Here is a 26,946-nt window from a genome sequence, read left to right as displayed (position 1 = left end):
ACGCAGTCATTATTTTAACTAGGTAAGCATATTTGGTGGGTAAGTATGAAACAGAATTTAATACAGGTCACCCTCTCATTCTGCATTTAAAAAAAAATTGCTACTACCATGTAATAACTTAATTTCTTTACATAGCAGACTTGATTTAACAAAAAGAAACTAAAATTCCATGATCCCTTGAGATATTTTAAGTACCAACCTTTATTTGTTTAGAGAAATAATCAGGAGTTGAATTCACAAGATTAATCAGAGACACCTACCCCTAGACCACCAGTAATGCCTGGGCAGTCTCTCTGATAGCAAAGCACTATCTGATAATTCTTAACAAAATCTACCAAGTTTCAAGTTAGAAATACTGCAAGATCTACAAAGAAGGGCAGTAGCTGAAAGAGACAGTAGAGAATGTTTAACTATATGGCTAGCTTATGTGTACTTCACTCTTCTGGTCTGTTCACTAAACATTCAGCATTATTGGAAGGTAAACAAAGTATTTCTGTGAATAGGTCTTTGTGTTTAAAATCTAGAATTATCACCTCAAGGAGTAATACTAGGTTTAAGATGCTATTTATTCTTTGGCAATAGAAAGAATAAATAAGGCCAGTGAAAAATGGTTATCACATTAAAAGCTCTTATGTTCTCACCACTGAAGTGATAATTCTACTCTTAAGAGAGAGAAAAGACTGCTTAAAATTATCAGAGCTGATTACTGAAATTAACTACTTGTGCACATTGAAATTCTCCTGTCTACTCCAAGTACAGAGGCTAACGGCATTCTAATAGAACATCACCACTACTTCGACAGGTTGGTAATTATTTACAGAACTCTTCAGAGAACTTTTTAAGTTTTGGTGGGATATGTTTAGGAGTTGGCAACTTTCTGTTAAGAGCCAAACAGTACATAATTTAGGCTTTTGGAACTAAACAGTCTGTTGCAATTACTTGACTTTACTATTATAATATGTGAAAACAGACATAGAAAATATAGAAACAAATGAGTGGCTGTCTTTACTTTCTCCATGGATACTGACATTTGAATTTCATATGATTTTCACATGCCATCACATACTATTCTTCTTTTGATCCCCCCCTCAACCATTTAGGAATGCAAAAAGCATTCTCTGCTCTTGGGCTGTACAAAAACGGGTAGCAGGATGGATTTGGCCCATGAACCTTTGCTAATTCCTGGTTTAGAGTATAATGGAATGAAGAAAAGTTACAGATGGTTTAAGTGAGTAGAAGAAACTACACTAACCATTTTACATACAAACTGTAAATTTTACAGTCCTAAAATTAAGGTATTTAACCCCATAATCAAGTTCAATATTCAGTTTGATCTCCGTTCAAAGGATATGTATTTACAAAGGGTATTTTCACATTATTATTTGTTTTCATAAAGATTAAGTGGAAAAGAACACCTTAGCTTAACTGAATTCTAATCTATAAAGAAAACTGATCTCTCATCCATCTGCTGTGGCCACCTCTAATCCTTTATTTCAATCTATTAGTTATTCCTTCAGATTACTGCAATACCTCTTAACTGGGTTTTCAGCTTTTATTAGTTTCCTCATATATCCATCCTCTGTCCTGCAGTCAAAATAATCTTTAAAACATTTAGGTCTGATATTACAACACCTACCAAGTGTGGGGTTTTACCTACCAAGTGTGGGGTTTTCTTTTTTTGGCTGTAGCGAGTGGCTTGTGGAATCTTAGTACCCAGTCCAGGGGTCAGCCTAGGCTCTCAGTAGTGAAGACGCAGCGTCCTATCCACTGGACTGCCAGGAAGCCCCATGCCACCTACCACGTCTTACAGCGGCTGCAATGGCTCCCCCGGCGCTCAGGCACAGTCTCAACTTTCCTTCCCTCCCTTATCCCTTGTCTCTTCTTTTTCCTATTTCCAAACTGCAGACACACAAATTATAGATGTTTTTCACATGCAGTATTATCTTAGTTGCTCCCTGTTTCACATAATTTTCCTCACCTGTTCAAACTCAATGAGACACAACCACTACATGCTTTGTTACGTACTGACCCTAGGAAAACTGTTTTCATACCCTATGGTAACTGTCTGGTTTATTTGTCTGTTCTCCTTCACTGAGTAGTGAGCTCTTGATAGACAGGTTTGTCTTTTACTTAGCACTAATATTCAATATCTAGGATCTAGAAAGAAGTCTGGAACATAAGAGAGACTTAAATATTTGTTGGATGAACCCATGAGCTATTATGGTGAACAGTGTCACCCCCACAAAAAGATATGTTAAAATTCTAACCCTCAGTATCTCAGAATGTGATCTTATTTGCAAACAGGATCACCCCAGGTACAATTAGTTAGAAGAGCCCAATCTGGAGTGGGCTGGCCACAACGCAATCTGACCAGTGATCTTATGAAAAGAGGAGACACAGAGAGATGAGGGGTGAACACCATGTGATGCTTTCTACTGTTGTTCCCTTCTGCATGGTTTGATGTTACCCAGCTTCTTAGATATGGCCCAAGATCACCAGTCAGTTCTGACAGGACTTACGCTGGTCACTCGACGGTAGATCTGTGCAGCGTTCTGGCACTCTGAGTACGGGTATTCAGACGTGGCCATCTCGAGCATGCACATCCCAAAAGCATAAACATCAACGGATTCATCGTACTTCTCTTCATACATCTCAGGGGCCATGAACTCTGGGGTACCTTAAATTAAAAGAACGATTCAGACTCAATGTGAGGAGAAACTGCAGATGTACTCATGGGGAGGGCGGGCAGCAGAGGGGCTCACCTGTGAGACAGAAGAAAGTGGAAGGGGTAAAGATAAAAGAAAGACAGGTAGGAAGTGGGGGGAGAGGAGAGAAATCACCTTAGTCTGCTCCATCAAATCTGTCACAGACCTCTCACAGCAATTCCTTTACAAAAAGAAAAGGACCACGCATCTGTTTATTTACTGTTTCAAGTGGATTACTGTTATACAATGTCAAAATAGAGCCTCACATAAAAGATAAACTGATATAACTCATATGAAAACAAATGGAGAAAAAGGTAAGAGAACAGCAAAGAGTAAAGCAGAGAAAATGGCATCTATCTGTAAGACAGGATGACAGGTTAAAAAGATAAAAATACTTGTCTGCCCCCTACTGTATGAGAGCTGTAAAGTTAACATCTAGAGCTAGTCTCTTGCCAATAACAGTACACTGATCAATTTCACTTTTAAGGCAGCTTTGCAGTAAAAAAAAAAAAACAACCTGACATTCAGCGCATTTTAAAAATAAAATATAGTGTAAACGTCTGTGAGGCCACTCACCCTCCCCGTAGTTTGCAAATCTATTGCAGGGGTAAGAAATGTAGTGAGGGACACCCTATACACACACCATTCAGTCTGTATTTGAGTTCTCATAGTGAATTAAAAGTGTGAAGTGTGTGATTCCACAAACCAAGTTTCCAATGTTTTCAAAGAAATTAAGCCCAGATACCTAAAATTACAGAACATTTCTAAGAACAGGCTTGCACAATACAATCTAAACAAGAAAGAAGAAAAAACTCTTGGGCCAGAGATTAACATACCAAAGACAATCAAAGAACTGTTTCTTTATAGGCAACAGGGAAGGCAGAAGGGAAATTTAGCTTTAAATAACTCCCTAGAACACTTATTTGTTTTAATCAGGATGTGCAAATTACTGGTATTCTATGTTCTTTCTTACTAAAAATAGGATTCTAGCCCACTTAAAAATGAGTAGTTTTCTTGCTGCTGTCATCATCACCTTTTGAGAGAACAGAGTTCATGAAGATTTCAAGCTTTCAAACTGTCGCACCCTCTTCAGAAGGGAAAGCTTATAAAACAATAGGCATTAAACTATATTTCCAGCTGCAGTGTCCTGACACACAGCGTTGTCCTGTAAACCAATGATTGTCGAGGAGGGCAACTGGCCCCACAGGGGACATATCTGGCTGTCACGACTGGAGGGAGGTGGACAAATGGGCATGCTACCAGCATCTAGAGAGCAGAGACCAGAGATGCTGTTAAGTCATCTGAGAACACACCAGACAGTCCTCACAACAAAGAACCATCCAAACCAAAGTGTAAATAGTACTGAGACAGAGAACTGTTTTAAGCAGATCTTTCGAAGAGCAGAAGAAAAAGTTGATAATGAACCATTATATTTTTACATTTTAAAATAGTTTTAATAGGCAGATTTTTTTGAATACAAATATATACAACAGACCTTTTCAGAAACTAAATTATATATAAATTCAATTTCTTTCATGGGGAAAGTTAACACAGTTTATCTATTATATAAGTGTATGATACTAAGCATCAACAAAATGACCCAGGAAGGTGACAGTTCTATTACATAAGGTTTTGTCAACAAAGTTCACCTTACTTCTCTTCATATAACTTCACGAAACAACAATTGTCTTTAGGATGCTTCTAGAGGCATAAATACAGAGAACTCCATATCACTTCCTGGGTTCAAGCTATGAATTTCTGAAGGTTTATTTCACATTATAAAAGCTCTGACAGAGTCAGGTTTCTAAATAAAGTGAATGTCAGAAAGCCAGTTGTCACTTTCACAAGGTACCTGTGAAACATACCTATCACACTCTTGGCAAAAGAAGCCCGCTTCAGGGTGGCCAGACCTAGGTCTCCAATCTTGACTGAGCCTGTGGGGCCAGTGATAAAGATGTTGTCACACTTAAGATCCCGGTGAATAATAGGTGGAGTTCGAGTATGAAGAAACTGAAGGCCTTTAAGAATCTGACGGCACCAGCTTCTCAAAACTTTGATCTTCATCACCTTAAACCTTTTCAGGTACCTAGAGAAGGCAAGGTACACCAAACAGGTTATCGATGATATGTGTTTACTGCTTTGAAGAGTTCCATTAAATTCTAGCATATCTGAGATAGGAATATCAAATTTAGAATATTAAGATTCAGTAACCTAAGGTTAGTACTACTTTTAGCAAGGTTAAAGGGGATAGGGTAACAAGTAGTTGGCAAGCAAATTCTGATAATAAAGCACAAAAAACAAATTCCTTAAAATTAGATCACTGCCAAGATGACTGACAAGAGGTAGAGTCTGACTTCTGGCAAATGGTGGAGCAAACCTTACTGGAGGCAGATATAAACTCCAGTGAATATACGTGCACGAGCAAACACACACACACCTGAAGATTCTATAGACCAATCAGAATCAGGCACAAACTGGAAGGGAGGACAGATGAGAAAAAAGGGCAAGCACTAGTCTGTGCAGGTTGTTCAAACCTGGACACAAGCCTGTAGCTTTATTGGCTGAGGAATAAATACAAGGACAGAGTTCAAGATGACCGTAGCATCTAAAACAGTGTGTTCAATACAACTTTCTACAATAAAAGTCCGTCCAATACCATACCCGCTAGACAAATGAGAATATTTATATTTAAATAAATTAGATACATTAAACTTAAAAAGGTCATCTCCCAGCTGCACCAGTCACATTTCAAGTGCTCAACAACTGCACATGGCAAGTGGCCACCATTTTGGACGGTGCAGATTACAGAACATTTCCATCACCACAGAAAGTTCTGTTGGACAGCAGAAATCCTGAAAGGTGGCAGGGGAGGGGGAATCCAGAAAGGAGGTACAGAAGGGGTACTCCAAGTTCTGCATATTCACTCTGCCCAAATCTCTGGCTAACCTCTCAAATATGTGTGTATGCAGCAGATTACAAGCAACCCAACTAACACTAAAAGAATTGAGTTTTCTGACTAACTGAGGTCAGATGCTATTTCATCTGGAAATACTCAGGGAAAAAAATGAAGCACACAAATGGTAAATATAAAAGAATACACTTTCCTAGCACTATCTTTATGTTACATGTGACTACCTAAAGGAAAATTTATAACACTGTGTTACAGGATCTATACAACAGACATACATAACATAAAGCTTATAGCATAAATTATAAGTACTAGAGATAAATGGGCCTATGTTTGTGCAAGTTTTCTTTATTTTGCATGAAATTGTACAGTATCAACCATAAGCATGCTGTGAAAAGTTAAAGATTTAAATTTAAATAAAGATTTGAAGATTTAAACTGAGAAAAAAATACCTAAAATGTACACATATACACAAGGAAGATTAACTAAAAAGCTAATATAGAATCTAATATGAAATTTTAAAAACAAATTTAAAAATGAAATTCTGCTTCACTTGGGGAGGGTGGATAAGAGATAATTAAAGAAAACTTTTAAGATTTAAGTTGTTTTTATGGTTTAAAAACATATAAAGAATTAATCCTGGAGGATGAGGAAAAGGTTGTCAATGAAGAGTAAGGCATTTACTGAAATGAAGGAAATGTTCTGTATGCTAAATGTTCTGTTTTTTTAAAAACACTTTTGATCAAAACTCATCAAATGACAGAACTATGATTAATATTTTCACTGCTTATAAATTTCATTATAAGGAAAAATCAAGCATACAAATATTGGAACTTTGATGAAATGTGTATGTACTCAAGTGTTTACTGATGTCTGCAACTTAATCTGGAGTGAAAAAAGAGGGGGATGACTAGATGAACATATTTGGTAAAGCAGACATAACAGAGGTTAACTAAATTAAAGAATCCAGGGAGAGACTATGTGTTCACTATATAATTCTTTCAACTTTTATGTATAATTGGAAGGTTTTAGAATAAAATGTTGGGAAATGTCAATTATCTCTCATTACAATTTGAAGAAAAAACAAAGAATACACACATATATAAATACATTTAAGCTTATATATGCATGAAGAAACAATGAAAAATAAGAATTAAAATTATGACTTTTTAAGAGAAAAAATATTGGGAAAAAGATGAGGCTAGCTTGTATCTCTTTCACACCTACAAAATGATAAAATATAACAGACTGTCTATTAACCTTGTATCTTATAACCTTATTAAATCTGTTTAGAATCACTGGAATTTTCTATGTAAACAATTACATAATCTGCAAACAGGAGCAGTTTTATTTCTTCCTTTCCCATCTTTTTGCTTTTTCCTGGTTTCCCCATTCTTATTCTGGGCAGGCCCTCTAGAACAATATGGAATATAAGCAGTGAAAAGGCATCTGTGCTTTGTTCCTCACCTCCCAGGAAGCAGTGATGTATAAAGCTCTTCCACGGATGCTCTTAGCAGTCTGAGGAAGTTTCCTACCACCCCTAGTCTGCTAAGAGTTCTTAGTAAGGAATAGATGCTGATTTGTCAAATACTTTTTCCACATATACTGAAATGGTCATACAGTTTTTATTCTGTTAATGTGCTGAAAAACATTAATTCGTTCTATGTTAAACCAACTTGGCGATCCTGGGATAAACCCTATTTGTCACTGACATACTGAAAGTCCCACGGATAGCAAGGAGATCAAACCAGTCAATCCTAAAGGAAATCAATCCTGAATATTCACTGGAAGGACTGACGCTGAAGCTGAAGCTCCAATACTTGGGCCATCTGATTCGAAGAGACGACTCACTGGAAAAGACCCTGATGCTGGGAAAGATTAAGGGCAAGAGGAGAAGAAGGCGACATAGGATGAGATGGCTGGATGGCATCACTGACTCAAAGGACATGAGTTTGAACAAACTCTGGGAAATAGTGAAGGACAGGGAAGCCTGGCGTGCTGCAGTCCATGGGGTTGCAGAGTCTACTATGACTGAGCGACTGAACAACAACAGTGTGATGGCTAGAATCCAACTTGCTACTATTTTGTAAAGGAATTTGGTACCTATATTCACGGACACTGCTCTATAAAGTTCTTTTGCTGTATCTTAAGATTTTGGTATTGGGGTTATGCTGGCTTCACAAAAGGAACTGGACACTATTCTTCCACACTGTTATTTGAGAAAAGTCAACACACTTGGTCCCCCTCCACTAAAATAAAGTATGATAAATACGCAGAACATAAACTGTACCACCTGAAGTGTTGAAGTGTTAGTCACTCAGTTGTGTCCAACTCTGCGACAAGGCTCCTCTGTCCATGGGATACTCCAGGGAAGAATACTGGAGTGGGTTGCCGTTCCCTTCTCCAGGGGATCTTCTCGATCCAGTGATTGAACCTAGGTCTCCCACATTTAGGGCATCCTTTACTGTTGGAGCCATGCTCATATTATTATGCACAATCATCACCACCATCCATCTCCAGAACTCATCTTATGAAACTGAAACGCTATACCCTTTAAACAATGACACTCCACTTCCCCTTCCCCTGAGGTCATGCAACTATCACCCAACTTTCTGTCTCTATGAATTAGCCTACGCTAAGTATCTCATGTAAATGGAATCCTACAGTATTTGTCTTTCTGTGACTGGCTTATATCAGGTAGCACAATGCCCTTAAAGTTCATTCCTGTTGTAGCATATACCATAAATTTCCTTCTCTTTTAAAAAGGCTGAAAAATATTCCATTGTACATATACACCACACTTTGCTGCTATGAACACGGGTGTATATCTTTAAGACTCCGCTTTTAATTCTTCTGGGTATATACCAAGAAGTGGAATTGTTGAACCATATGCTTATTCTATTTTTTTATTTTATTAAAGTATAGTTGATAATGTGCTTTAATTTTTGCTACACAGCAAAGTGACTCCGTTATACATATATATAATCCTTTTCATATTCTTTTCCATTTCTATTTTTTTATTGAGATGTAATTAACATATATTGGTTTAAGGTATACAACATGATGATTCAAATATGTATATATTGTGAAATGATCGCCACAGTAAGTCTAGTTGAAATCCATTACAAAACTCCAACTTTTTTTTTTTACTGTGATGAAAACTTTTAAGATCTACTCTCTTAGCAACTTTAAAATATACAGTACAGTATTATTAACTGTAGTCACCATGCTGTACATTACATTCTTAAGACTTTTATTTATTCACAACTGAAAGTTCGCACCTTTTGTCCACCCACCCGTTTCATACTCCCACGCCCCTGCCCCTGCCTCAGGCAATCACCAGTCTGTTCTCTGTCATCTGTAAGTTCGGCTTTTTGGTGTTGTTCATATGGTATTTGTCTTTCTCATTCCATTAGCACAACCCTCTCAAGAGTCCATCGATGATTTTGGAAAGGTTTTCTTCTTCATGGCTGAATAGTATTTCATTGTAGATATACATACCATATTTTCTTTATCCATTTATCCATCAATAGACATGTAGGTTGCTTCCATGACTTAGTGTAAATAATGCTGCAATGAACATGTGGGTACATAATTTTAAGTCAGTGTTTCAGTTTCTTTGGATAAATACTCAGAAACTGAATTGTGGGGTCATATAGTAGTCCTATTTTTTAATTTTTTGAGAAGCCTCTGTGCTGTTTTCCATAGTGGTTACACCAATTTAATCCCCACCAACAATGCACAACAGTTTCTTTTCATAGTACTTGTTATCTGTCTTTTTGATAACAGCCATTCTTTCTTTAAAAAAAGAAATAATTTATTTATGTTTGGTTGCTGGGTCTTTGTTACTGCACGTGGGCTTTCTCTAGCTATGGTGAGCAGGGGTTACTCTAGTTGAAATGTACAGGCTTCTCACTGCTGTAGCTTCTCTTGTTGCAAAGCACAGGCTCTAGGGCATGCTGGCTTTACTAACTGCAGCTCGTGGGCTCAGCAGTTGCAGCCCATGGTCTCCAGAGTACTGGCTCATTAGTTATGGCACACAGGGTCAGTCACCAATGGCAGGTGGGATTTTCCCGAACCAGGCATTGAACCAGTCTTCCTAGCATTGCAAGGGAGATTCTTAACCATTGGATCCTCAGGGAAGCCCTGATAATAGCCATCCTAACAGGTTGTCTCACTGTGGTTTTCATTTGTGTTTCCTAATGACAGGATATTGAGCATCTTTTCATGTGTGTATTGGCTATTTTTGTATCTTCTTTGGAGAAATATCTATTGAAATTACTTGCCCATTTTTGAATTGAGTGTCAGCAGGAACGTAAAATCAGACAACCATTGTGGAAAACAGTTTGGTGGTTCCTCAGAAAGGTAGAGAATTACCATATGACTCAGCAATTCTACTCACAGAAACATAAATCTAAAAGAAATAACACCAGGTACTCAAACACTTGTACACAAATGTTCAGAGCAGCATTATTCCCAATAGCCAAAAGGTACAAACAGCCCAAATATCTATCAGCAAGCGAATGGATAAACAGATTGTGGTTTATCCACAAAACACTATTTAGTCATAAAAAGGAATAAAGCACAGATATATGCCACAACAAACCTTGAAAAGATGGTAAGTGAAAGTAGCCAAAACAGACACATATTTTATATTTCATTTATATGAAATATCTTGATCAGATAAACCCTTAGAGACAAAATAGTCGGTAGGGAGAATGGAGAGTTGTTTGATGGGTTTTAGTTTTGGAAGACGAAGAATTCTTGAGATTTGTTTACACAGCAACATGAATGTATCTTACAGTACTAACCTATATACACTTAAAAATGATGAAGACATTAAACTTCATGTGTTTTTACCACAGTAAAAAAAAAATTTCCCATCCATAAATCCTAGAGATCGTCTAGTCCAACCATGCACTTTATACATGGAGCACTGAGGCCCAGAGAAGGGGCTCTCATTGCCCTAAATCACAGCTGGCCGAAGTCAGAGCAGGGAGCAGACACCAACTACGGTCCAGAGCTCTTTCTACTTTACCTCTTGCTGCCTCTGCTATGAGGCTCAGAAACTGAAACAGATGATGATGGGGAAAGAGAATGTTAAACTTAAAAGAAAAATGCCTAAAAACTTAATTGTGTGAAATTAAAGAGAAAATATACTGAGTGTGATGGGGGGGTGCTCTTTTAAGGAGCCAAAAATGTTTAGGAATTTGACAGATATGGTTATACAACATTGTAAATGTAATAAATACCAATGAATTGAATACCTTAAACAGGATAATTTTATGTTGTATGAATTTTATCAAGATTTAAAAAACTACTGTGTACTGACAGAATGACAACCCACTAAGTATTCAAACCAGAAAAAGAATCTCAAGATGAAGATATACAGAACTCTTATCACACAATTTTCCTTAATTTCACAAATTTCCTTAATTCATTCAAATATTTATCAAGTCTCAAGTACAGCACCAGGGAGCACAAAGAAAGAAAAGAAAGACACATGTGAATAAGAAGAATCCTGGACAACTTAGAATAAAGATGTTGCCATAAATATTAGAAAAGTTGGAAGGGAAATTAGAATTTGCAGGGGGAGATAATCTGTTGGCTTTGCACATGTCACTTTTGAGTATCCACGAGCACAGGCATGGGGTACATCCAGGAGATACAGGGCTATCCACGCTTGACCTATCCATATTCCTGGAAGAGGTGACTGATCTAGCTGTTTTGGCTTCAATTTCTGATGCTCCTGTGGGAAACTGAATTATCTGTATAAATGTCACAATACAATTGGCATTCAGTACAAATTTGCAAAGACATAGCAAAAACTGCCCAACATGAAGTGATAAATCGGTAAAACTTGTCAATAAGCTTCAGCTTCATTTCAACCACTAGAGGGCTACCTTGTCACTTGATTTCTGATCTCTCAGCCACTCAACTTTAGAAACGTCATTCACCATGACTTAAAAGTAACTAGGCTTACTCTGCGACTCCATCTCAGTTAATACTTCAGTTCAGCTCAGTCGCTCAGTCGTATCCAACTCCTTGCGACCCCATGACTCGCAGCATGCCAGGCCTCCCTGTCCATCATCAATTCCCAGAGTTCACTCAGACATGTCCACCGAGTCAGTGATGCCATCCAGCCATCTCATCCTCTGTCGTCCCCTTCTCCTCCTGCCCCCAATCCCTCCCAGCATCAGAGTCTTTTCCAATGAGTCTACTCTTCGCATGAGGTGGCCAAAGTACTGGAGTTTCAGCTTTAGCATCATTCCTTCCAAAGAAATCCCAGGGCTGATCTCCTTCAGAATGGACTGGTTGGATCTCCTACCAGACCACTTTATACACCAGAGAACCTTGTGAGCAGGGTATGTGCTCCCATACTAACATTTCCTCCTTAGGATGCTGGGCAACAAGAACTGATAGGGCCTGAAATAAGAGATTCAAGTTCTCTTCTATTTCCTGGTCAGCTTTTCTAACATTGATAAACTTACGTTTTAAGAGTTCCGGATGTCATCAGTTCAGTCACCAATACTATGCACTTCTTTCCCTTTACTGTGGATTCCCAGGAATCATAGAATCGAACAATATTGGGATGCTGAAGACCCTTTAACATTTCAGCCTCTTCTTTAAATCGCTGCCTCTCAGACTTTGTTAACTTTCGATCCTATAATCAAACAGCAAAAGAGAATATGGTTTAAGATTAGGAGTTTGGGACTAATAGGTATACACTACCATATTTAAAACAGATAACCAACGGACCTACTGTATAACACAGAGAACTCTGCTCAATATTCTGTAATAAACCAAAAGGGAAAAGGACTTGAAAATGGATACATGCATATGTATAACTGAATCACTTTGCTGTATATCTGAAACTTAAAAAAAAAAAAGAAGACACAGAATATGGTTTAAAATAAAAAAACACACCAAGCCACATAGTCACACTTAGATGCTAAACATGGACTATATTATAATGACCAACAATGTTAAAATAAAACATCCTAACACTGAAGTTACTAATAATAACTTAATCAGCCTGTTATGGGGAGTATGAGAACAGGCTAAAGTGTGTTTAAGAAAACTCTAAATTATAAGGTCATGCTTGAGATTATTTTACTATCTTCACAGTTAATGTGTGCTTCAGATACACGGTGTTTAGGTACAGTTATTTTACCAATTCCAATGTAAGTCACCTATTGACAGAGACATGCAATTTAATAATGAAACAAGATTGCATTTTGGAAGTAGTGAGATCTAAATTTCTCCCCTCTCCTCCCCAAGGAAATTGAGGGATGACTGCGTATGCCTTCACCTCATAGGACTGTTGTAAGAAGTAATCTACTAGGCATGTTTCTATCACATATTTAAAGTGCCTGGCACTTTACGGGTTAATTCACTTCTTATCTGAGGTAAATGGAGAAAAGCACTTAATCTGATGTTCTTCCTTTGACAAAGCACCATACACACAAACTCTGCATTGCCCTGTAAATTAAAGTTGAAACTGTCAACTACCAAAGCACGTAATACATATTTTAACAAACTATTCCAGGCATACAATAACATAATGTGTCTAAACACTAAAGACGTAATGTAAACTCTCCTGTGTAACTAGATAGCCTTTCCCATTGCTGCCCTTAAATAATTCTTGGTAAAGAATCCGCCTGCAATGTAGGAGATCCCAGTTTGATTCGTGGGTTGGGAAGATCCGTCGGAAAAGGAACAGGCTACCCACTCCAGTATTCTTAGAGTGGCTCCCGTGGCTCAGCTGGTAAAGAATCTGACTGCAATGGAGGAGACCTGGGTTCAATCCGCCAGTACTAGGACCGACTTCCACTACTACTACTACTACCCTGATTAGATATACCATCCCTATCTTAAAATACCACACTAGGCATTCTGTGAAATTACGCTAGTCATTAGATCTTCTAGGAGAGCTTATAAATATATACATTAATAATACATACTATATCACAAATTCAAAAGGTTTAATAACTATTTTAATACAATTTGTTTTCAATATACTATGTATTTTATTATATGAACCTAAAACATTATTCTAGCTTTCATTATTTAAGCCTTCTGGGGCATAAAAACCCCAGTAAATACATCTGTTAGGCTAAGCTAGCAGTAGAATTGCTGGATCACAGGGAACAGGTATTAACAAACTGCTTTTCAAAGGGGCCATGCCTGGCACTGCAGTGCTATCACTCCATGTAAAAGTGAAAAGTGACACTATTAATCATTCGGTCTTGCTGGACTCTTTGTGACTTCCAAGTAATCCAAGTTCAAATCCTTATCTCATACTTGCATGAACATAGCTCCCAGACCATGAATTCTCAGGGTAAACTTTTTTTCACGTGACTTGGGAAAAACTGTTGTTTCCCTGACTCGGAAACTGAAATTTTCTCTAGTCTGTCTTTATATTAAAGGTGTTGTTCCTCTTTAGAGCTTCCCAGGGGGCGCTAGCAGTAAAGAACCCACCTGTCAATGCAGGAGATGAAAGAGACGTGGGTTTGATCCCTGGGTCAGGAAGATCCCCTGGAGGAGGGCATGGCAACCCAGTCTAGTATTCATGCCTGGAGAATCCCAAGGACAGAAGAGCCTGGTGGGCTACAGTCCATGGGGTCACAAAGTCAGACATGACTGAAGCGACTCAGCACACACATTCCTCTTTAAGGAACAAGTTTACTGGATCTCAATTCCAATACCTGCTTGGGCTTGAGATTTCATCTATTCTTGGGGAGATGATAAAACCATAAGTTTAGTTCAGTCGTTCAGTCATGTCCGACTCTTTGCAATCCATGGACTGCAGCATGGCGGTAATCCCTGTCCATCACCAACTCCCGGAGTTTACTCAAACTCATGTCCATTGAGTTGGTGATGCCATCTACCACCTCATTCTCTATCGTTCCCTTCTCCTCCTGCCTTCAATCTTTCTCAGTATCAGGGTCTTTTCAAATAAGTCAGTTCTTCACATCAGGCTGCCAAAATATTGGAGTTTCAGCTTAACCATCAGTCATTCCAATGAATGACTGATTTCCTTCAGGATGGACTGGCTGGATCTCCTTGCAGTCCAAGGGACTCTCAAGAGTCTTCTCCAACACCACAGTTCAAAAGCATCAATTCTTCAGTGCTCAGCTTTCTTTACAGTCCTACTCTCACATCCATCCATGACCACTGGAAAAACCATACCTTTGACTAGACGGACATTTGTTGGCAAAGTAATGTCTCTGCTTTTCAATATGCTGTCTAGGCTGGTCACAGCTTTTCTTCCAAGGGAGTAAGTGTCTTTTAATTTCATGGCTGCAGTGATTTTGGAGCCCAAAAAAATAAAGTCTGACACTATTTCCCCATCTATTTCCCATGAAGTGATGGGACCAGATGCCATGATCTTAGTTTTCTGAATGTTGAGCTTTAAGCCAACTTTTTCACTCTCCTCTTTCACTTTCATCAAGAGGCTCTTTAGTTCTTCTTTGCTTTCTGCCATAAGGGTGGTGTCATCTGAATATCTGAGGTTACTGATATTTCTCCCGGCAGTCTTGACTCCAGCTTGTGCTTCATCCAGCCCAGCATTTCTTGTCATATACTAGATATAAGTTAAATAAGCAGGGTGACATACTTGACATACTCCTTTTCCTATTTGGAACCAGCCCGTTGTTCCATGCCCAGTTCTAACTGTTGCTTCCTGACCTGCACACAGATTTCTCAAGAGGCAGGTTTAGGTGGTCTGGTATTCCCACCTCTTTTATAATTTTCCACAGTTTGTGGTGATCCACACAGTCAAAGGCCTTGGCATAGTCAATAAAGCAGAAATAGGTGTTTTTCTGGAACTCTGTTGCTTTTTGATGATCCAGCGGATATTGGCAATTTGATCTCTGGTTCCTCTGCCTTTTCTAAAACCAGCTTGAACCTCTGGAATTTCATGGTTCCCGTACTGTTGGAGCCTGGCTTGGAGAATTTTGAGCATTATTTTGCTAGTGTGTGAGATGAGTGCCATTGTGTGGTAATTTGAGCATTCTTTGGCATTACTTTTCTTTGGGATTAGAATGAAAACTGACCTTTCCAGTCCTCTGGCCACTGCTGAGTTTTCCAAATTTGCTGGCATATTGAGTGCAGCACTTTCACAGCATCATCTTTTGGGATTTGAAATAACTCCACTGGAATTCCATCATCTCCACTAGCTTTGTTTGTAGTGATGCTTCCTAAGGCCCACGTGCCTTCACATTCCAGGATGTCTCACTCTAGGTGAGTGATCACACCATCATGATTACCTGGGTCATGAAGGTCTTTTTTGTATAGTTCTTCTGTGTATTCTTGCCATCTCTTCTTAACATCTTGTGCTTCTGTTAGTTCCATTCCATTTCTGTCCTTTATCGAGCCCATCTTAACATGAAATGTTCCCTTGGTAGCTCTAATTTTCTTGAACAGATCTCTAGTCTTTCCCGTTCTACTGTTTTCTTCTATTTCTTTGCACTGATCACTGAGGAAGGCTTTCTCATCTCTCCTTGCTATTCTTTGGAACTCTGCATTCAAATGGGTATATCTTTCCTTTTAAACCATGCCTCTTAGTCAACAAGACTGGCAACTGTCCCAGAAAAACCCCAGTGTCAATTCACTTTTCCTACTCTGGTTTCTAGTTTCTTGTTTTTAAACCTTGGAAATCATCCTGACATCCCCATAAGCTCAACTATGCATTTAAAAGGATAGGATTTTGTAGTTCTTCTCATTAAAATTTTCAAAGTATCTGGTATTATACAGTGGGAAGAATTTTCAGCTTGTTTCATTTTTCATTTACTGACAATAGTGCTTATTAATGTATGTTTTATTAAAAAAATAGTTTACCATACATTCTTACATGTCATTTCAGGACACTATTCAAAAAAGAAAACCTAGATCACCTGTTGACTCTCATACATTACTGCTGAATTATGAAAACTTAAAGAAACTGTAATGTTAATCTACTCTCAGAACAATCAGAAGACTAATCACACACGAGCCAAATGAATTATAATATTCTACCTACCATTAAGTAATATTTAATTTTTATATTTCCAATATATAGTCTACTTGTCTTGATAAGTACTCTTATTTTCTGAGACATGCAACATTCATTTCAGTTTTAGCGATTATTATATCTCCTCATAAATGGTTGATTAAATTTTAAATACTTGAGTACCCCATGTCAGGCAATAGGATACGACAAACCTAAGAGACAAGTTTCCTGCTAGTCTAGACCTTCCAATGTAAGAGGCAGAGGCATTAACTTCATTAGATATTAAAAAGAGAAAATACTTTTATTTGTATTTATGAAAAGAGTACTTGGAGAGCAAGTACTCGCTATAAGACCCAATTCTGTGTGCACAAGCTAGTGTTGTCCTCACCATAGCAGGCTACCCTAAGCACTGAGATCATGGGCATGGAGCTCTAGTGTTAGAATACCTGAATTGCTTAAGAACACAAGAGTCTGTAGAAAGTGCTAAAGGTAAACTTGGAAATGCAGGATATAGACTGGAGGCAAGGAGGCTCAGAACTTTAATAACCTTGAGCTACGAGATATAAACTAACTTAAATGTGTTTATTCAACCAGAGTTTAGAGCCTCTGGAAAGTGTATCACTTATAGTAGACCACTGCAGCTGAAACTTGGAATTTACATTGTACAGGATAAGGTAGTTTACAGTACTTAGTAGTAAACAAAATGTTTTCTCTCAACTGGTATAGCCAGAAACTTGTCACTAGAGGTTAACCAAGACTGTGGCATAATCACTCTACATTGTTACTTAAATTTTGATTTAAAATCTACATAAAGATTGTTTTTATGATATCCACGAGTGTTTTAATGTATACAAGACTTGTAAACCTTTTCTCCAGAAAACTCAAACCAAAGTAATTTATTCATGTCTTTCTCTACTGCCACCATCCTATTTCATTCAAGCTGTCACGATCTCCCTCTGGATTTCTGCAGTAAACCTACTAGCTGTTTCCACACATCTAATCTTATTACCCCTGTACAATGTGTATTCCACTCTATCCAAATACAGTCAGAATATTTTAACATCAATTTAATCAATTCTATGGTATGACCACTTCATTGATTCTTAGAAATGTCATTTTCCACATTTTTAACATCTCTGAAATTAGAGTACATCATACAATTGGAATCTTAGACTCGGTGAAGTACCGTATGTCATAATCCTGTTTAAAACTCTCTAATAGCTTTCTGCAGCCTTTAGGATAAAGGTGGAAAACCCCTACAACCTACAATGCCCTACACGATACAATCCTTGCCCACTCTTAGAGCCTTTTTCTTGTCACTCTCAGGTTTCCCTTCTCAAGCATGGCAGCTTCTTCCCATTCAGGTCCCTCACACATGCTTCCTTCTATACAGGATGCCCTTCCATGGAGCTTTTATGCCCGGTTAAAGTCCAGTCATTCACACAGGGATAGCACTGTTGACTGCCCCCTACTCTAGGTTAAATCATCCCCTCCCGCCTAGCTGTACAGTGACATGAACCATCTATATGCCTCTTTCAGAGCTCTTAGTCACAAGTAATATTACAGTGATGCTTTTTCTAAAAGCAGTGACAAAATGCCTTTTCAGTGTTCTATCTTTAGCATCTGACAATCTAGCATTGTTCAACTGCCATGTGTTAAGTGAATTCATGAATGTGCTTTCCAAAAAATAAAGTGTGTGTACATTCTTCACAAGTAGTTAGCATTTCCTCAGGAATAAAAAAAATTCTTATGACTTAAAAAAGAAAGGTAAGGATTAAATTTGGGCCTCTGAGACTCAGTAAAACACAACTCAAACACTACGACCCATCTGCAAAGGTCAAGGCTGCCATCATTTTGATTTTTTAAAGGATTTGTTAAAAGCTATTGTAAAAAGTCTGCCAACTACTCATTTATAGGAAAATATAAAGGGGGGGGCACGCTAGTAACAAAACAGGGACGTCTTACTCAACAAAAATCTACAACCAATTTTCTTCTACAGAATAAATACTCTGAATGCAATTTTTATCTAATTTTGCCTCAAAGTCATCTATACTGTAAATGGAGACTATTTTATGTGTCTATTATAGATTTTTATCCTCCCTGAAAGCTACTGATGACTTATTTTAAGGGAATCTTGCTTTAAGTCTTTAACATTAGAAATATGAGCACAGGACTTCCCTGGTGGTCTAGAGGTTAACTTGGAATGCAGGGGACATTGGTTTGATTCCTGGTTCAGGAAGATTTCTACATCCCGAGGAGCAACTAAGCCCGTAAGCCACAATTACTGAGAGCACCTGCAGCAACCACTGAGCCAGCACCTAATAACTACTAAAGCCCTCAGGCCCTAGAGCCTGTGCTCTGCAACAAGAGAGGCCACCACAACGAAAAGCCCACACGCCATAAAGTAGCCCCCACTTGCTGCAGCTAGAGAAAAGCTCATGGGCAGCAATGTAACACTCACCACACCCAAATATTAATATAGATTAAAAAAAACTATGAATATAGATTACCAACTAAGTAGAGAAAAAGTCCAACCAAGTAATTTGGTATTTCTTTCAATAATCTGTTAACTTGCTCTAGGACTTCTTAATCTAGGACAATTTCATATCTCAGAGAACTATACTATTTTAGCACCCACAAGAATTTGTAAAACAATGTAAAAGAGATCAAAACTAACATAAGCACACAGACCATAAGAACACCTGGGGCTTTTTAATTAATATTTGTCAAGTGTTTGCTATTTGCACTAACTGGTGGTTGTACTTCTGTTCCCATTCTCAGAAAACCCATGATATACAGAAATTTAGTCTTCCTCAAATTCACAGAAGCACAAATTAAATGAAGATTTGATTCACAGCTCATGTTCCATTCACTAAACTAGACAAACATATCTTAATTTTTATATAGCTCCTAGAACATTTTTCTTCTCAGAAGAGCCATGTTGATATTTGTTATTAACTAGGGACCACTGAAAACAACTAGGCACTTTACTGAATTATAAATTATAGTTGAAGGTAAAACAGAAGGAGTATACATTGTTTAAATACTATCATTTGTCAAATATAACAAAAAAGAAGTAAACTCACAGATACAGAGAACACACTTGTGGTTACCAGCGGGGGAGGGGGCCAGTATGGCATGGCGGGGATGGGAAGTACAAACTACTGCATATATGACAGGCTATATAGATGTGTTGTACAACACAGGAAACACAACCAATATTTTTTAATAACTGTAAATGGACTGTAACCTTTAAAAGTTGTATTAAAAAAAAGACTTGGACACTTAAACACTGCTAACTGACAATCAAATTATCATGAAGTCAATGGTAAAATTTATTTTTTATTTTATTTTTTGGCCACATCACGCAGCATGTGAGATCTTAGTTCCCTGGCCAGGGACTGAACTCAAGGTCCCTGCATTAGGAGCAGAGTCTTAACCACTAGGGAAGTCCCTATTTCTAACTGTAAGTATCAAAGAAAATTTCAAGCAGATTACCACAGCTGTTGCTTTTTGGCATCTTTTTCTCCAACATTATCAAACTGGGTATTTCTGGGGGCTTGATACACTATCCCTACTGTAACACTCATTACCTTCGGTGTAAATGAGAGCTGATGCAGCTAACCCACTCTATTCATTTCATTCATTTCTTTCCACCTACACAAAATTGTTTTGACAGGCTAAATGAACAAAACCAAGGATCACTGTCACATGGCCTCCCATAACATGCACAGTTCCAGGCAGCTAGGGGTGGAGGTGGGGAGCTTAACAACAAGTGAAACAACCGTTCATCTCAGTGCCGTCCAAATAACAGTGCTCAGGAGATTATCTGCTGATGCAATTTCTTCTTGGGTGAGAAATGCAATGTATAATGACCTACAGCAATTTGACAACTCCAGTTCCTTGCTCTGTATATTTTAAACATCCTCTGGAGGCATTTCTCATCCCTAAATTTCAGTATTCTCTAAAACAGCAATCCTATGCCTTCCTATTGATTATTTTATCAGCCCCAGAAACAAACCTTCCAAACAAATTGATTAACTGAAACAGTGAGCTTGATTTTCATAAAATCAAGTCAAAAATATTTCCCTTATTAGTTAATTAACATTTGTACCCCCAGAAAATTTGACACTTGAGACTTATTAACATTTAAACTTCTATGCATTTTATTTTTAGCAATATTCAAAATTTTACTACTAAAATAACACATGTGATAAGTCTACACATCAAAATATGGGTGGAGAGCAGTGTCTGGAGCTCCTTGATTAGAGTACGTGAGGTCAATGCTGGAGTCCTCCCTGTTTATCACTGTCTGCACCACACTGACTTTGCACAGCCCTGAGCACCTACTCCATCTTTTACAGTGATATGAATTGTTGGGCGTTGGAATATGGAAATAAAAACTTGTCTTCAGGCATAGAGAACAGCAGTTTGAACGACTGTTTGGGCCCATGCAGCATGGGTTCCAGTAAATATTTCCTGAAAATTTAAAGCATTATTCTGTATTTTGAAAGCAAGTTATCACATAAAGTTATCATGTACATGACTAAGTCCAGATTCCTCTCTCTCACAGGCCTTCATGGTCTAAAGTAACAATTCAAAGATAGTATTTGAATTGAAATACTTTACAAAGAAAAGTATTTTGTACTCTTAAAGACTTCTATCTACTGAATACTTTGCTTTTTAACTACAGGTAACATATTCTTCTTGAAAATCCCCAAATAATCAGACTTGAGGCTTGAAGGCTTGAGGAAAGGTGGGGAAAATAACTAATAGAAGCAAAATAATGATGCTCATGCAAAAACTCCTGTTAACAACAACAACAACAAAGATTAATAGGGCTTTTAAGGTGTTGTGAAATACCATGTGAAAATTAAACCTGAGTTTTACATGGCCACATCTACAGAGTAAAGCCATGGTAGCTCAGTGGTAAAGAACCTGCCTGCAATGCAGGAGACACAGGTTTGATCCCTAGGTCGGGAAGATCCCCTGGAGAAGGAAATGACAACCTACTCCAGTATTCTTGTCTACGAAATTTCACGGCCAGAGGAGCCTGGCTTACTATAGTCCATGGAATCGCAAGAGTCGGACACGGCTGAGCGACTGAACAACAAACTCCTTCTACAAATTTCATTATGACCTTCCAATATGATAGCCTTAGGAACAGGGTCTATCCTGTAGAGAAGAGAGTCTGTTTAAATTTTCCTCAACAGGTCAACGGATAGATTAAAAAAAAAAAAAAGGTCATCAAAAGAAGAGCAAAAAAAGAACCTGTTTTAACTCCTCCTCCACTGCTCCCTTCTCCCTCTGCCTCATCTTTATTCGCATTTTATTTTCTTACAAAATGTTCTCTGTTTCAAAGCAGGAAGAAAAAATAATCTACTTATACAAGAAAGTCTTGAGTGCTCTCTCAAACCAGACTTATGCTAATTTATTTAGTAGTTCTACCACTAAGCATCCTCCACGTCACCCCAAATCTGGGCCACAAACAAGTAAATGTGGGGCTTGAGATTCTCACCACCCTTCTCTTTTCAGAGGCACAAAACCAAAAGGAAATAAAAAATATCTGAAGCCTGGTACATATAGAAAGCTTTATATTAAGACTAAAAAATGTAGCAGATACTTGTAATAGCTGAACCACAAAAGAGTAAACATATTTAGTCCTATCAGAAAATAGCTATTTTCACTAAATGACTTACAATATCTATTGTTTACAATACAGCAAAATTCAGAATACTACCTAGTCTCATAAATAGGCTTCATTGAGATAAATTAGATTTATCTGAACATGAATGCAGTTAACTGAGAGGGCTAAATTCCAATGGTTGTAGGGTAGGAACTTATTCTAAAACTTCCTAAGGAAAAAAAAGAAGGCGGCCAAGGGGGTACAAGGAGAGTTGAAGCTGGATGCAAAGATCAAAAAACTCTTGATTATTTATAGGAAGAAAATTTTACACTTCAGAGACAAAAGTTACTCTGCAATGGATACCGAAAACAAAGTCCAAATGAAATGGAGTTGATGAATGGTCACCAAGGGAGAGACCAAGGAAACAAAACTTAGTGGGTCATCCTGGTAAGAACTGGCCAGCACGGGAACTTAAATGAGGTGGGTACACACCACAAAACAGCAGGTATCTCATCACAGAATTCAGAGTCTGATATCCAGACTGTTTTGTTTTGTTCAGGAAAGAAGTCAATAAAATAAAGTCCAGTATATAAGAACATGGGCTTCCCTGATGGCTCAGTGATAAAGAATCCACCTGCCAATGCAGGAAACTCGGGTTCCATCCCTGGGCTGGGAAGATCCCCTAGAGAAGGAAACGGCAACCCCCTCCAGTCTTACTGCCTGGTAGATCCCACGGACAGAGGAGCCTGGTACAGTCCATGGGGTCACTAAGAGCCAGACACGACCAAGCATGTAAAAATACAATGCATGAGCTTTTCTGTGTGCCCGACAAGGTATCAGCCCAAGAAAATTAGAACAAAGCAAAAAAACTTTAACTAAAAAAAAAAGAGAGAAGACTCTTTAACATAGCCATTCATATGAACTTTAAATACTTATATGCCCTCTTTTCTTCTAAAATCCTCTCATTAGCTCAGCCTTAACCTCTCTCTTTACCATATCCACTTCAGGGGCAGTGAATAAATACTTCAACTTTACAAGTAAACTCAAAAGTACAGACAGCAGTAAGATTTGAAGAGTGAGGAATGAAAAACAAAACCAGAAAGCCTGATGTGCACAAGGACATCCATCTTTAGAGTTTTACACTGAGAATGAATACTTGATATCCTCATGCTTATCAAGGTCAGACTATTTTAATGTATTGTTTTGCCAATTCTGGAGTACAAATTATTATTTACAAATGTCTACTGGACATTTTACGGTCAACAACTCAATGTATCTCCTACTTTACAAATTTCTTCCAAAACTAGCTTATCCACTTCAATTTCCTTGTTTCTCTTTGCCTTTCCAAGTAGTAAAGGTGGAATCTCCTTTAATCTCTGAAATTGCATCATTTTCCACATTTCATTTACATTATTGCAACCCAGTAAAAGGTACAACTACGTCCTGTTTAAAAAATCTATCGCCTAATTATGCTTTTTTCCACCTCATTCTATCCTTCAGATTCATATGTTCTCCAAAATACTTTTTAATCATACCCAGTCCCCTGCTCTGAAATAGTGAGTGTAAAATTAGCCAGTCAATTTTGCCCCATTACAAGAATCTTCTGGGGTATTTGTAGCCAAGGATTCTCAGGCACTGCCCTCACCCTAGCGAATCAATCAACAGGGAAAAGAATTTCTTACGACCACTAAGTTTGAGAAACCCTCGGGTACATCAAATCCATATTCCAAAGCCACTCAGATCCAACTTTTCTTTCACACCTTCCAAAACAACCCATACAGGTAGGAACGAATCCTGTAATCCACACAGCATACTCATCTCTTCTTCGGCACTCCTGTAACTCAAGAAACTGCCATGAGTTTCCTTGCTGTAAAATGAAAACATCATCCTTCTTGACTAAGTTATTCTGAGGAATCAACATACTGCCTGCAAACTTTTAAACTGTGAAAATCATTACACAAAAGAACAGAATTTTTATGTCAGATACTCCATTCATAGGGATTTACTCCTTGATATATATTTGTGAATCTAATTCACATTTGGCCAATTTTACACTGCAGTGGAATAGACTACTGAAGAAGTCATCTGGAGAAGTTAGCATTATCTTAATTTGGGACTGCAAGACATATCAGGCATGGGTAGAACGATTCTGGAATCTGAAGTCAAGTGGACCTTAAGAACCATCACTATGAACAAAGCTAGTGGAGGCAATGGAATTGAATTCCAGCTGAGCTATTTCAAAGCCTAAAGGATGATGCTGTGAAAGTGCTGCAGTCAATATGCCAGCAAATTTGGAAAACTCAGCAGTGGCCACAGGACTGGAAAAAGTCAGTTTCCATTCCAATCCCAAAGAAAGGCAATGCCAAAGAATTTTCCAACTACCACACAATTGCACTCATCTCACACACTAGCCAAGTAATGCTCAAAATTCTCCAAGCCAGGCTGTGAACTTCCAGAGGTTCAAGCTGGTTTTAGAAAAGGCAGAGGAACCAGAGATCAAATTGCCAACATGCGGATCATCAAAAAAGCAAGAGAGTTTCAGAAAAACATCTACTTCTGCTTTATTGACTACACCAAGGCCTTTGACTGTGTGGATCACAACAAACTGTGAATTATGGGAGAAGGGAATACCAGACCACCTGACCTGCCTCCTGAGAAATCTGTATGCAGGTCAAGAAGCAACAGTGAGAACCAGACATGGAACAACAAACTAGTTCAAAATTGGGAAAGGAGTATGTCAAAGCTGTATATTGTCACCAGGCTTATTTAACTTACATGCACAGTACGTCATGTGAAATGCCAGGCTGGATGAAGCCCTAGCTGGAATCAAGATTGCCAGAAGAAATATCAATAACCTCACATACACAGATGATACCACCCTTATGGCAGAAAGTAAAGAACTAAAGAGCCTCTTGATGAAAGTAAAAGAGGAGAGTGGAAAAAGTTGGCTTAAAAGTCAACATTTAGAAAACTAAGATCACGGCATCTGGTCCCATCACTTCACAGCAAATAGATGGGGAAACAATGGAAACAGTGACAGACTTTATATTTTGGGGCTCCAAAATCACTGCAGATGGTGACTGTAGCCACGAAATTAAAAGATGCTTGCTCCTTGGAAGAAAAGCTATGACCAACCTAGACAGCATATTAAAAGGTCTGTCTAGTCAAAGCTATGGTTTTTCCAGTAGTCATGTATGATGTGAGGGTTGGACTATAAAGAAAGCTGAGAGTTGGAGAATTGATGCTTTTGAACTGGAGTTCTGGAGGACTGCAAGGAGATCAAACCAGTCCATCCTAAAGGAAATCAGTCCTGAATATTCACTAGAAGGACTGATGCTGAAGCTGAAACTCCATCCAATACTTTGGCCACCTGATGTGTAGAACTGCCTCATTTGAAAAGACTCTGATGCCGGGAAAGACTGAAGGCAGGAGGAGAAGGAAATGACAGAGAATGAGATGGTTGGATGGAATCACTGACTCGATGGACATGAGTTTGAACGAGTTGGTGAAGGACAGGGAAACCTGGCATACTGCAGTCATGGGGTCACGAAGAGTCGGACACGACTGAGCGACTGAAGTGAACTGAAAAGAATTCTGTGCTCCGACTTAGAGAATGGATTACAAATTTATATACATATGAAAGTGAAAGTGTTAGTCATTCAGTTGTGTTGGACTCTTGGTGACCCCATGAACTGTAGCCCACCAGACTCCTCTATCCATGGAATTCTCCAGACAAAAATACTGGAATGGGTTGCCATTTCCTTCTCCAGGGAATCTTCCTGATCCAGGGATCAAACCCAGGTCTCCTGCATTGCAGGCAGATTCCTTACTGTCTGAGCCATGGGTTTCCCAAGTTATATCTGTATATTGTGGCTCAACTAGTTGAACAAAAGATTTAAGGCAGTGTGCTTTTTTAACTAAATTAGCAACCAGATGATAACCTGAGTGGCAATTTATATATTCAAGTCATTGTTAATTTTGTTCATAAATTAAGTTTGGCTGTAAGCAGGTTGGAATGCCCTAAAATGTCAGCAAATTTCCCAATTAGTTACTCTGAATTCCTTTAGCAGTTAAAGGGAGTATTTCTGCAGTTATCATTAAAAAGACATTCTCAAAGGAGTAAAGTATTTATAAAGGAAGACTGAAACAATAAACATTAATTTGATTTCAGTTTAATTTGCAAAACTGAAAGTATATTTTGATTTTATAGTTGTATAAGATCTATAAAACACAAGGAATATATATTGTTTTCTACTTACACAAATAATATGTTAACAATTTAAGTCAACTTCAAAGCCATTAGGAGGCTACCATAAAAACAAAAAACAAAAACAACTTGGAAATTTAGTGGGTTAGCAAAAATACAGAGAAACTGAAACCTTTGGGCATTATTGATAGAAATATAAAATGGTACAGCCACTATGGAAAAGTCTGGCAAATTTACTCAAAAATCTAAACAGAATTACCATATAATCCAGCAATTCAACCTCTAGGCTTATACCCAAAGAAACTGAAGCTGAGACTCACACAGATAACAACTTTTATACCACTGTTCACGGCAACAGTATTCACAGTAGACAAAGTGTGGAAACAACCCAACTGTCCAACAACAGATAAATGGAAAACAAAACCTGGTAAATATACAAAATGGAATACTACTGAACCAAATAAAACTGTCATATTTGTCAGTCAATAATGACTGAATACAGTAGTA

At 38.1% G+C, this 26,946-nt stretch overlaps 1 protein-coding gene across 17 annotated transcripts in view; it reads right to left on the bottom strand.

Moving 5' to 3' along the window:
• The window catches only part of WNK1 (WNK lysine deficient protein kinase 1), a 127,241-nt gene that overhangs the window by 61,648 nt on the left and 38,647 nt on the right, over nt 1-26,946 (bottom strand). For all 17 annotated transcript variants that reach the window (XM_069585886.1, XM_069585889.1, XM_069585892.1 and 14 more), the window contains exons 2-4: nt 12,105-12,277; nt 4,571-4,791; nt 2,520-2,677 (exon numbers count right to left, since the gene is read on the bottom strand). In XM_069585886.1, coding sequence (XP_069441987.1) covers nt 2,520-2,677; nt 4,571-4,791; nt 12,105-12,277 — 552 coding nt within the window. The remainder of the gene's footprint in view (nt 1-2,519; nt 2,678-4,570; nt 4,792-12,104; nt 12,278-26,946) is intronic.

This window comes from Ovis canadensis, chromosome 3, assembly GCF_042477335.2.
Source record: "Ovis canadensis isolate MfBH-ARS-UI-01 breed Bighorn chromosome 3, ARS-UI_OviCan_v2, whole genome shotgun sequence".
In the NCBI taxonomy this organism is placed as follows: Eukaryota; Metazoa; Chordata; class Mammalia; order Artiodactyla; family Bovidae; genus Ovis; species Ovis canadensis.
Note: the sequence above shows the minus strand (reverse complement) of the source record. Positions and strands in the feature narration are given on the sequence as shown.